This window comes from Sorex araneus, chromosome 1 (genome assembly GCF_027595985.1).
Source record: "Sorex araneus isolate mSorAra2 chromosome 1, mSorAra2.pri, whole genome shotgun sequence".
Taxonomy (NCBI): domain Eukaryota; kingdom Metazoa; phylum Chordata; class Mammalia; order Eulipotyphla; family Soricidae; genus Sorex; species Sorex araneus.
The window spans coordinates 272,384,082-272,397,507 of NC_073302.1; the positions used below are offsets into that span (position 1 = coordinate 272,384,082).

General features: G+C 38.2%; 1 protein-coding gene across 9 annotated transcripts in view; it reads right to left on the bottom strand.

Annotated features, from left to right (window-relative positions):
- Window positions 1-13,426, bottom strand: part of MYCBP2 (MYC binding protein 2) — a 224,296-nt gene that overhangs the window by 192,161 nt on the left and 18,709 nt on the right. For all 9 annotated transcript variants that reach the window (XM_055121420.1, XM_055121438.1, XM_055121447.1 and 6 more), the window contains exons 2-4: window positions 6,520-6,595; window positions 4,037-4,252; window positions 926-1,079 (exon numbers count right to left, since the gene is read on the bottom strand). In XM_055121420.1, coding sequence (XP_054977395.1) covers window positions 926-1,079; window positions 4,037-4,252; window positions 6,520-6,595 — 446 coding nt within the window. The remainder of the gene's footprint in view (window positions 1-925; window positions 1,080-4,036; window positions 4,253-6,519; window positions 6,596-13,426) is intronic.

The window sequence follows — 13,426 nt, forward strand, 5'->3', positions numbered from 1 at the left end:
AGAGAAAAGCAAGAGAAAGAGAACCAATGCTCTGCATTCTCTAAAACTATAATGTTATCTGTGATATTTGTTAACTCACAGCTAGGAAGGTTTTCTTTACCTACTCATCTTCTACATCTAATCCTCTTAAGTCTTGTTATTTTACTTCTAAATAAATTCCTCTTTCTCTATCTCATCACTGTCTTTTCAAGTCAGGCCATCCTTACTGGGGGAGTTGGGGAGAGGGAAGGGGGGCCACACCTGGTAGTGCTCAGGGCTTACTCCTGGGTCTGTGCTCAGAGAGCACTCCTACTGGGCTCTGGAGATTACAAAGGGTGCTGAGGATTGAACCCAGGTCAGCCGCATGCAAGGCAAGTGCCCTAACTGCTGTACTATCTCTCTGACCCTTATCGTCATTTCTTAGTTGGACTTTCAAAGGTGTGCATAAATTAATTCTTATCATTCCATTCACATTAGTCTATTTACAGCCAAAGAAAAAGAATTAAATTAAAAAATCCGGTTTTTCACTTAAGACATTCATTGATTGCTATGTTAACCCCTTCCTTTTATTTGTCCCTTGCTCCCTCCATTTCTTCCTTCCACCCCCTCCCCCCACTGCTTTGTAAATCACCACTTCCTACTTTGTAAAGTCTTCACAATAATTTGGGATGTTAAGAGATAAGCCATTATTAGGTATCCTGGTTAAAGGTTACTTAGAACTACTTATGATAATAGTTACAGTCAGGCTTCAGGCTTCACTTCTGGGGTTTAGGGATTTATGTTTTGGCTTTATCCACATATGTCTATGCATCAACTCTAACTCTTAAACCATAAACTCCAGTGGAACACAACAAAATAACAAAGTTTATTTCTCTGATGTTTCAGTACCACAATTAAACAAAGATCAGAAGCTGTTTGCTGGGACTCACAGAGCCTGACCTCTTACCTAGGACTTCCGGAGGCTCGGACTGGAGGCCTTCTGGCTGCTGACCCTGAAGTACATTGAGCAAGGCTTGGAGACTCCGGAGGCACAGCGATGGATGAGAAAATCGTGTCTCTTTTATCAATTCGAAAACTTCACAAAGTCCAACTTCAATGATCTATTCAGTTGAGGGGGGGGAAGTAGATACTTTATAACACATACGTTAATAATGACACTTCTCAGTCAGTTAAACATTGGCAAAGCTTACTCCACACTTTGAAAGGGGAGGAGGAAAGCAATACACTCAAAACATATAGTTGTAATTTCAAAGTTTCAAAAAAGAGCTAGTTACATGGAAGGTTGAAAGTTGTATGCAAGAGGCCTCGGACAACCACTCAGGGCACACCTCCGGACACACAGGTGACACCACCAAAAATTTTAAAATACAATGGAAACTGGGCAGATAATTCAAAGAGCTGGCATGCGTGGTCTTGAGTTTTATCCCAAAGACTTCATGGTCCCCAAAGCACTAACAGGAGTGATTCCCCACCCCCTACCCCCAAGCACTGAGCAAGGAGTAGACAGCAAGCATCATAGAGTGTGACCCCCCAAAAACAAAACAAAAAATAGTGACGCTGTTTATGCTTTGTTTTTTTCTTTTTTTTTAAGCTGACTGAGATTCTTTCTGTGATTTACAAAACTGTTAATAATGCTTTCCCACACACGTAATTCCAACATAGTGCCACTGTTTTAGAAGTAGTTTGAGGAACCAGAGAGACTGTACAGCAGAATGGTGCCTGCCTTGCCTATAGCCAACAGGGGTTTGATCCCCAGCACCACATATTGTCCCCCTAGCATCACCAGGAATGATCCCCAAGTAAAGAACATGGAGTAAACCTTGAGCACACTGGGTGTGACCCAAAAACCAAAAGAAAAATGTATCTTTTTGAGGGACTGAGGATATAGCTCAAAGGGCTAGAGCTTGCTGGAATCCTGGGTTTGATGCCCTGTATAGCATGGGCCTCTGAACATCATGGGAAACACCCCCTGAGCAGAAACTGATGTGTCTCAAAAACAAACGAAAACAGTTTTAGCATATTTAGGCCATAATAAAGCATTACAGAAAATGTTTTTAATTAGGAACTAGATCTCAGATTGCATTCACTAAGAAAAAAATTGTTGTATGAATTAAAAAGTTCTTAGTCATACTCAAGGAAAAAAATCTATTCTTTCATAATCATATTAATTATCACTTACAACCAGAAAAGTCAATACAGCATATACAGTGAAAACATTTTATGAGAAGCTTTTAACCTTAGCCTTTCCTACAGTGGTACAACCAAAATATTATGATTTATAGATGTATCCATAATCGTGGAAGATTTATGATGGAAAGTTTTAAAAACTGTTCAGCTAAAAACCTTATTACTACATTTACTTTGATTATCTTATTCCTCATCAGCATCAAGAAAAGTCTAACTCAGAATTTAGTGAAACATATGTACATGTAACTATTGACTGAGAGAGCACAAACGATAAACTGGCATAAGAAAATACCTTCAGGGAAGAGACTACAACATGCAATCAAATTCCATTTCTCAGTCTCAAAATGTCAATATTTTGATTATCAGGGTGTAGAGAAACAATACAAAAAAAAGTTAAATCAAAATTAAGTAGAAAAGCAACAAAGCACTGCATTAAATGTAACAGTAGTAAAACAGCCCCTCTGTTGAGACTGATTTAATTCATGTATTACATAAATAGCTCTTCTGTACTTTTCTTTTTAATTTGGAAGAGGTGTAGGGCTTGGAACATAAACAGTGGTGCTCTGGATTTACTCCTGGCTCTGTGCTCAGGGATCATTCCTGGTAGTGTTGGATCAAAATGGGTTCAGTTGCAAAGCAAGCAATTTATCTCCTGTACTATTTCTCCAGTCCTTTACCATTTACTGTGTACAACCTACAATAATAGCCATTAAGATATAATTATGCCAGACCCTCTCCTCTAAGAGTTTATAATCTAACAGAATAAATGAGTCTTGTATATATTTCTTTTTCAGGTCAGACCTCCTTTACAAGCACTTATTATACAATAGTATAACTATTTCTGTTTCTTCTCAACTAAATTGTGCTATTTTTATGGACAAAAAATGTATTTTAACTACCTTAACATCTCACATCCCAGAGCTCAGCACCTAATAAGCAGACAATGTTTATCCCTCTCTCAGCTGTGTACTAAAATATACTGCAACTCAAAAATACATTTTCCAAGCAAGGATCAAATTAGTTGCATCTCTAATTAGCATTTGTAAGATTTCTAAAGAATACAGATATAACAGAAAGGTAAAAATAACTAGAGGAATTATCTTTAGAGAAATTATCTAAAACCTTAGCTGACCTAACTGAAACTAAAATAACAGAAGTGCTCATACAAAGTTTTAATGCTTAAATGTTAGAAGTAGTGAAAATTTCCCATAGAGTTTCTTTTTCTGTAGTAGAAAACTAAAACATACTGTCCAAGACTTCCATCTGTTTTTGTACTTACAAGAAACAACTGTGAAGTCAAAGATCTCCTAAGTACAAAATGTGAGGCTCTTCTCTCAAGACTACTATCTATATCCTAACATTCTTTAAAACTGCTTACTCTGTTACTGCCAATCATAATTTTTCATTATGCAAAGAAGATTCTTCACAAATGACATTTCTGGCTACTTTGTTTATACATAATCCCAAGTACTAAACCTTGCCAAAACAGTAACCTAGTGAAGAGGCTCCTAGTCTTTTCTATTTTTTTTTTTTTTGGCTTTTTGGGTCACACCCAGTGATGCTCAGGCGTTACTCCTGGCTCTGCACTCAGGAATTACTCCTGGCAGTGCTTGGGGGACCATATGGGATGCTGGGAATCTAACCCGGTCGGCTGCGTGCAAGGCAAACGCCCTACCCGCTGTGCTATCACTCCAGTCCCATCCTAGTATTTTCTAAAGCTATCCTTTTTTTAAAAAAAAAGCCTTTGCCTTGTTCTATAAAATAATGCTAATTTATAAAATCAAGTCAATTATTAACTGTATGTACTATGCACAACATATGTACTATGGCTAAGACTCTTAGGTTATGCGACTGTATTACCATGATTTACCTTTGGAAGCTTGATGGGGGGCTCTTTGGATTCCTCTTCTTCATCACTATCTGATTCTCCACTCTGTACTGAGTTTTTAGATGCTGCTGCCAGCGATGTTTCCTTCTTCTGCCATTCCAGAACACAATGTCGCACATTGCAATAGATATTGAAAGCAGAAGGATTGCTATGTAGTTTGATATCTGGTACAATGACTGCATTCTCCAAGTTTTCAGACTGAAATACAAAACATACATTTGAATGTCATTCAAATTATGCTTCCCATTATCACCAATTCTCATTTCAGAGAACAAAAATTTAATGTGTAAATATATGAATAATGTTAAAATCTAATGAAAAATCCCAGTAAAAAATGGTCATAGAACAGGAGCCAAAATGTCACTGAAGACATTCAGAAGGCAAACAACCACATGAATATAAAATGATATAATCATTGTGGAAAGTCTTAAGGTGGTTCCTTACAAAATTAAATGCGAACTTACAAAATAGAATCCATCAACTGCACTCTCAGGCATTTATATCAGAAAACAAACTTATGCTCATCCAAAGGAACAGTACATAAATGATCATGGTACCTTTATTTAACATAACCAAAAACTAAGAAACAGTGCTGGAAACCCTGGAAAGAATTTAAAGGGTAGAAGACATGCTTCATTGGTACAAAAGCCAGAGTGCTCACGGTCTGCAGAGTCCCTTGAGCACTCTTACTGTATTCCTCGTGGGGCAGCACCAGGCCCAGGCATCACCAGGAATAATCCTGCTCCCAGATCACTGTAGTGTGGCCCCCATTTAAACAAATGTATGAATAACTCTGATGTTCTTAACGAGTAAATGATTAAATAAACTGATATAACCATGCCCTGGAAGAGATTAAAAACTTACATACAATAAAAGAGACACACTCTGATCACTATAGTGAGGGAAAGAGGCCATACACAAGCATACACATTATTGATCACACTGATATAAAATTCTAGAAAACAAAAACTAATCTAAAATGTCAGAAAGTACACCTCAGGTTTCTTAGATCTAAGAAATTGTGAGGAGATAAAATACCAGAGAATGAAGAAAACTACCCTGGGTGTTGGAAAATTTCTGAACTATGACTAAATTTTTCAAAACTCAATGAATCCTTATCTTAGGTCCTGCTGGCAAGAGGATGAGGAAGAATCTTCCCATGTAATGGGTTTTCCTTATCCTGGTTGGAAGGTGAGATTTATCAGAATTTGAAAAGAACAGCAAAGGTCTGAAACAGTCACAGAACAAACTGGGAGAATTATGTCACCAAAAAAAGAAGACGCCCAGGAAAAAAAGGCCCACTGGAGAGCACTGGTAAATGGACCAGTATCAACTAAGTCTTGTTTAACTCACTTGAGCAGCACATGGCAAAGAAAAACTGAGAGATTCAATTCAGAGTTTTTTTCTAAAATAATGCAACAAGTAAATGTTCATGCAGGAAAGGAAGGGATTATAGATAACCGAACAATGCCCTCCCTTCCACACCTTCCTCTTAATCCCTGGAACCTATGGATATGTTACTTTCCAAAGCAAGTGACCCTGCTGTTCATTAAATTAGGGATTTTGAGACCAAATTATTCTAGGTTATCAGAGTTGGCCAAATGAAATCACACAGGTCCTTTTATATGAAAGAGTGTGGCAGGCTAGTTAGGGAAGAAAACTTTTAGAGAGACGGAACGTGAAAGGACTAATCACGCTGGCTTTAAAGATGGAAGCCAACACAACCCAATGAAATGCAGTCAGTTTCAGAGGCTAGAATAGGCAAGTAAATAAATTCTCTACTAGACCCTCCAAAAAGATTATTTAGCTACCTTACTGGCAAGGTTGGCTTCAGTTCAGTGAGATTCATTTGAGACTTTAGTCTTTGTGAACCACAATTTAACTTGTTGCTTTCAATCCTAAAATTTTTGAGACCATCAAAGTAGATTAATATAGCAGGCCGAAGAGACAATAAGAGATTATGCAAGTTTTTCTTGCACAGTTCAATCGCCCATGTGCCCCTCATTCAAACATTTCAATATTATCTTTTATTTTGCAGTCACCAATGATCAAAAGCAAGCTCAGAACAGACTCACAAGATTCACCCTAACTCATGACAGTGCAGACATACAATAAATCTAAATCCAAGTCTCAACTCAGAAGCCAGTCTTATCAAGTTTCAAGTACACGTAAGAAGAAGGAAAAAAAAAAGGTAAGTATCCAAATAGGACTTATAAAAGATTAACACAATGATTTTCAGAACTTCCAGGTTATTGATGAAGAAACATACAAAAGTAATAGTGAAACTAAGTGCAGCTAAACAGTAAGGGGTTTTCTACTATTACTTTAGCAAAAAATGTATTACATTACATTACATTACAAGAAATATAGTTTGCTAATTATACTCAGGCAACTCAAATCTTTGCATTTTATTTAAACTACTGTATAGAAAAAAGTTCTCATTCCCTTTAGATTGTTAGTTTTACCTTGCTTCTTGTCTTCACCTTTGATTTGCTCTTCTGTTTTCTTTTCAACTTCTTCTTATTTAGAATTTTCTTATTCCTAAAAATGTTGAAAAAATGGAATTATGAATATTCATATTAAAAGATATAAAACAATCACTGCATGAGTGAAATGCAAACATAAAAGTTCGTAAGTTTGTAACTGTACATCACAGTGATTCTCCAATAAAAAATTTTTTTTAAAAATGGGTATTTCTAAAATAAATACTTGATACTTCTTTTATAAAAATCTGTGAAGCAGATGTATACACCGCTAATATAAGATAGCTTTTGTGCTAATAATACATCATTAAATAAGAAATTGTCTATTAAGTGAAAAACGGTAATAAAAAATGGAATTCTGAAATACTTCTGTGAAGTTATAAGTGCATTAAGTTTTTAAAACTTTATTCAATAGTGGGGAAGCTAAAAAATATCAGATTATGCGTATTTCCCTTCCCTGCAAAATACATTTTTACTCCCTCTCAAACATACTTTTCATGTATCCAATAGCCAGCTATAAGACCAAACTATCCTCAAGCAAAGAAGATCACTGAATGACTGAGGGGGAAAAAAAAAATGAACTTTGTCAAGAGAAAAAAATGTATACATGGTAAAGAATAAAAATTGTACTTAAGAAACACGAGAAGGAAATTTTTTTATTTAATATTTTTTATTCTGTTCTGATGAAATGTGAAGTACACTGTAAGAGAAACAGTTAAAAAGACACTTCTTGTCCTGAAGTGGCTCCAACACTTGAATAGAAAGCATAGTTACCAATCTGGCAAACAGCTACAAGGGTTGGAGCCATAGTGCAGCTGAGAGGGTGCTTGTCTTGTATGGGACACACCTGGGTTCAAATCCAGGTAACTCACCTGACCACCACCAGGAGCAATCCCTGTGCTGAGAGCCAGAAGTAATAAGACCTGAAGCAAAGCCAGGTGTGGCCCAAAAGTCAAACAACCAACCAACCAAAAGGTCACAAAAAACAACCAAAAAAAAAAAAATGTGGGAAGGGAGTAGAGAAGAGAGGGGGTGGGAGAATAGTCACTACTGAAGTCAAGTCCTAAAGATTTGGTAACTAATTTAGCAGAAATCATAATTGAGGTGGGGGAACTGCAAGTCTTTATCAGCTGAATGTAAGGATGTCTGTAACTCATAAAAACAGAAGTTAAGGGAAAGAACTTGCAAAAAGAAAAAAAATAGGTTCAACTTTAAAGATACTGAATTAAAAATACAAAAGTATCAAGAATAGAGACATAAACAAGTTTAATTCTGACACTTCTCAGACTCAATCCCCCAACTAACAAAATCACTAAACTGTTTATTTACAGGATGTATCTTGTAGATAGTTGCATCTGTTCACAGAATATGCTACTAATATTCAAAGTTACCTCTTGGCTAGACCAGCATTTCTCAACCTTTTCTTGACCTGGTCCACTTCTGACTTGATTCCTTCCTATTCAACAGATTTGCTCCCTAGACCCATATAATTTCCACCTGTGGACCCCTGCAGATATTTGAGTGAGGAGTTGGGGACAGACCCCCCTTAAGATGTATAGGCTGAGACTACTGCAACTTTTGTGACTAATTTTTCACATTCCATCTTTCAATTCATTCTTCTTTCTTTTTCAATCCATTCTTTACATAGGAACCCAAATCAAAATTTTCAAAGATATAAATGGGGAATTCTTCCCTTTAAAATGCTCCGTCTCTTTACAATTTTCTTAAGATACAGTTCAAAAGCACTGAAACAGTTTAAAACATTCTCTACCAAGATTTGAACTTTGCTAGCTTTTCCTGTCTCGTTATCACTCATCGCACATGTTCATCATACTCCCGCCACTGAGGCATTCTTTGAATTGTCTGTTTAAATCTACAAAGGTTGTTAGGGAATTTCACAAAGGTTGTTGCTCTATCTGGAATTCGCTCCCACGGCTTCTGCTAAGCACCATGCCATCTTTTAAGGTCCTCCTAATTAAAATACCACATACAGGAATACACAGGAATGTACTACACTGGTTTACTTTCCCTAAAATACATACTCATTTCCGCTTTCTGGGGGCTGGGGGTCATACTCGGCCATGCTAGGGGCTATTCAGGCTCTGTGTTCGAGACTGCTTACAGCAGGGCTTGGATCTGCTTCCAGCTGGGCTCAGGCACCATGTGGTGCTGATGACAGAATGAGCTTCCCGCATGCAAAACATGAACTCAGCCCCATGAGCTCGCTCTCGTTTCATCTTACACTTGTTTTTCACTGTGTAAATCACGATTGTAATTATGTATGAGATTATTTAATGTAACACTCCCTCATCAAGCAGTAAATTCTAAGACTGCAGAGGCCATGTCTTTCTTACTTATTCTATTAAATAAATAGAATTTATTTATTTGCCTCCCAAAAGTTCCTGAAGCAAAGGAAGTACACTCAGTAGAGTTTGGAGAGAAAGAGAAAATTAAAGAGAGGGTAGGGAATAAGATAGTTCAGACCTACCCAGAGGGTAGAATAAGCCAAGGATCATGACAGATGATACAACAATGCACAGCTTTTCATTAAGGAGTCTGTGGAACTATTTTATGCAGATTTGGCTATAAAGGAGGTAATGAAACCATGTATGTGAATGAGATTTCTCCAGAATAGTAGTACTGTTGTCCTGTTGTTCATCAATTTGCTCAAGCGGGCACCAATAACGTCTCCACTGTGACACTTGTTACTGTTTTGGTATATCGAATACACCACGAATACACAAGCTTGCTAGGCTCTGCCGTGCGGGCAGGATACTCTCGGTAGCTTGCCAGGCTCTCGGAGAGGGATGGAGGAATCAAACCCGAGTCGGCCGAGTGCAAGGCAAACACCCTACCCGCTGTTCTATCGCTCCAGTACATTCCAGAACAGTATGCTTAAAAACAGTAATTAATAGCATCACATGCTACACTTGAACACACTCTCTTAGAAAATCTATTCAACTATGAGTATTGAAGCGACAGTGTGTGTCCTTTATCTTGGTACTTTCAGCACTTGCAGCAGTGAAAGAAACATCATGGATGGTTAAGAACTATCAAATGATGTGCAATATAAAGTAACAGGATGGGAGACTAACACCCAAGGATAATAGAGATAAGGGCCAGAAGGATCTCACATGCTGGGGGGAAAGGCAGCTCAGATAGAGAAGGGATCACCAAGTAAATGATGCTTGGAGGGCTTGTTCAGGATGGGAGATGTGTGCTCAAAATGGGCTATGGACTGAACATGATGGCCACCGAGTACCCGTATTGTGAACCATAAAACCCCAAAGGAGAGAGAGAGTAAAAGGGAATGTGCTTGCCACAGAGGTGGGGGGTGGGGATGGTGGGAGGGATACTGGGAAATTGGTGGTGGGGAATGGGCACTGGTGGAGGGGTTGGTACTCGATCATTCTATGAATGAAAGGTAATCAGGAAAGTCTGTAAATCAGTAAGTGTATCTCACAGTGATTCATTAAAAAATATTTTTAATTAAAAAAATCAGTGAGTCAGAAAAAAAGATTAAATGTTTTCTAAATGCAAAAAAACTATAAAATGAACAAATAGGCTATTAAAAAGCAGTTATTTATTTTCCTGTATGGTATAGGTAACAAACCTTCCATTACAACTCAAGTTTATTTGAACAAAATCAGTTACCTGAGCTACAAGACTGCTTCATAACTGAGGGACACCTGTTACAAGAATGTAGCAGTTCAACAAAACATAAGAAAGCACCAAGGTTCATCCTAATTCAATATTCAAAACAGCAAAATATGTATCTCTTAGCCTACTAACCACAGTCTTAAATTTTCACAATAATAAATCACTACCTGCAGCTATTTTGTTTAATGGGCTTTCTTCAAGTTCAAATAAATTTGTGTCCTTTGAAAATTCTTCTTCCTAAGTACATTTCACATTTAGTTAGAAACAATTTTAATGAATCAAAACCCAAGAACTCCTGAATATAAACCAGCTGAAGAATAAACTTCGTTCAAATTCAAACAAATAATCTCACTGTATTTTTTGTTGATTTGACTTGTTTTAAAAGTAGAGGGTTACTAAGAAGTCAGCATTAAATTAAAATCATGGAGCTAAAAGATAGTACATTGCATAAATTGGGCAAGGGTCTTGCCTTTGACACAACTGAATCGAGTTCAATTCCATATGCGACAGGAACATATGGTTCCCCAAGCACCACCTGGAGTGATCCCAGGGCACAAAACCAGTGTTAAGTCCTGAGCACAGCCAGGTATGGGCCCAAACCCCAAAAACAAACAAAAATATTACTTTAAAAAAATCCATGTTCAACATTAGAAAATGCTATTTGTTGATAATATTATATCCAATTTACGACCTTTAAAATGACTTAAAAACTAAGCTTAAACTTTTCCTAGTATCTCATAGACAGATAAGAGAAAAACCAACACAGACCAGTTAAAACTCATTAACAGTTCACCTTTAAAAAAATGGGGGGGGGTCATACCCAGCGATGCACAGGGGTTACTCCTGGCTCTACACTCAGGAATTACTAATGGCAGTGCCGCAGATTGAACCCGGATCGGCCACGTGCAAGGCAAGTGGCCTAATCACTCTACTATCGCTCTGGCCCCCACATTAAAATTTCTGATCAGGTAAAATCTTAAGGTTTCTTATTAAAAAAAAAAATCCTACAGGTAACATTATATTTAATTATACTCAGTGATGAACAATTATTTCTACTGAATAGGAAAAGAACACCACATCTATTTAACACTGCACTAGAACCAAATATATCAAGCAAAACAAGAGTCACAGTGTTTGGGGCCCTAAGGATGGTTCAAGGAGCTGCAGTGCAAGCTTTGCAAGCCAGAAGGCCCAGGGTTGATTCCAGCACCACATGAGGCTACTATCTTGCTACTTCTAGAAAACAAAGCCTGAGTACGCTCTGGAAAAAAAAAAAAGTCAATAACTGGAAAGGACAAGTATATTTTTGTAGATAATGTGTATAGACAATGCAAAATAATTCATGAATTATCAAGGTCACTAAACAAAAACAAGGATTTTGGGAAATCAACCAATTGAGGGCCACAGAGACAGTACAGCAGGGAAGATGCTTGCCTTGCACATGGCTGACTCGGGTTCAATCCTGAAACCACAGATGCTTCCCTGAGCACTACCAGGATCGATCCCTGAGCACACAGCCGGGCGTGGCCCAAAAACAAGAAACAAACAAAAAAATTCAACCAATTTAGAAAACATCACACATAAACTGAAGCATTTCTAAAGAAGCCAGACTTATTTCTCCTGTGTAATTAATGTAATGATACTCTCATCACTGTGTTCAAGCACCATTGAATAAATTAGGGAAAAATAGTAGTCTGATTACTAAGTAGGAAACTTTTTATTTACTTAACCTAGGCTGGTAATTAGTAAGAAAAAAGACTTTAACAGTTCAAGCTGATCTGAGGGAGAGATGCAAACAAATTTCCTCTATATAGCTTTAGTAAGTAGATCTTATTTGGAAATCTTCACATGGGCGAAAGGAATGGGGGAGAAAGTTCAAAGGGTCCTGATTTGCTAGTGGCAGCCCGGTTTGCTCCCCAGCACACACTGACCCTCTGGCCCACTGGGAATAGCCTGAACTCAGCCCACAGTGGAATATGGCCCCCAAACCAGGCAAGCAAACAAAACTGATGTGTTCACATGGGGAGTGGGAGAGTACAATGAGAATAAAGTTTGGACATCAGGAGCAACATTTTAAAAATGATGCGGGGAGGTGGAGTATTGGGAGTGGAGGTGGCGGGGAGAAAACGCCAAGCCATTTTAAAACTTTCTGAAGACTATCCCAAGCTGACTCTCAGAGCTGCGGCAAACAGCCAGGCACACAAAGATAGGGGTAGTGCAAAAGCTAACCAAGGCAGCAACAGACAGACACCCAGAGAAACTGAAAACGAAACTTTAACAATGTTTACCAAATGCACAGTTGGTTTTGCTTGTATGTATTTTGGCTGTAGGGCAACTCTCAGCTCAATATCTAGGGCCACTCCCCGCAGTGCTCAGGGAACCATTAGTTGCAAAAGGAATGAATCTGGGGACCCTGTATATAAAACAATGCAATCCAGTCCACTGAACATCTCCCCAGCCCTAACATTTAAAGGGTCTGTGGGAAGAAACATAGCACTTCCACCTACTTAGTTCAAAGCTGACAGTTTGACCATAAAATACTTAACCACCCACAATAGGACACTCTTAGCTACTCCTCTACTTTCCTTACACCCACCCCAAAATGGCATCTATGAGTGTCTTCTGCATTAATTATACCGCCTCTTTCTTGTTCATTTTTCCTGTCCAGTCTGTCTACCAGAACAAAGGCACAGAATCAGAGGCAAGCTAAACTCAAGTGAAAGCTCTGTTATTTATTAGCTCTGTCATCTTGAGAAAGTTACTCAACCAACACTCTCATGTGTGAAAGCGGAGATAAACTGTAACTTTCCAATGAGGCACTTAGAATGAAGTCTGGTATCCAATGATCTGTCGTCCACTGTTGTCCAGTCTCCAGTCCCGCTGTTCATCGATTTGCTTGAGCGGGCACAAGTAACATCTCCATCGTGAGACTTGTTACTGTTTTTGGCATATTGAATATGCCACAGGTAGCTTGCCAGGCTCTGCCGTGAGGGCAGGATACTCTTGGTAGCTTGCCGGGCTCTCCAAGAGGGACGGAGGAATCGAACCCGGGTCAGCCTCATGCAAGGCAAATGCCCTACCCGCTGTGCTAGTAAAATTTATTTATTATTACTATGCTAAAGTAAAGGTTTCTACTTTGGTTTGGGTTTCCCCATGTCATCATCCGTTGACATGATCCTCAGATTCAAAATCAGACATTTGCTTTTTAAGTTGATCTGGAGAAAATTCT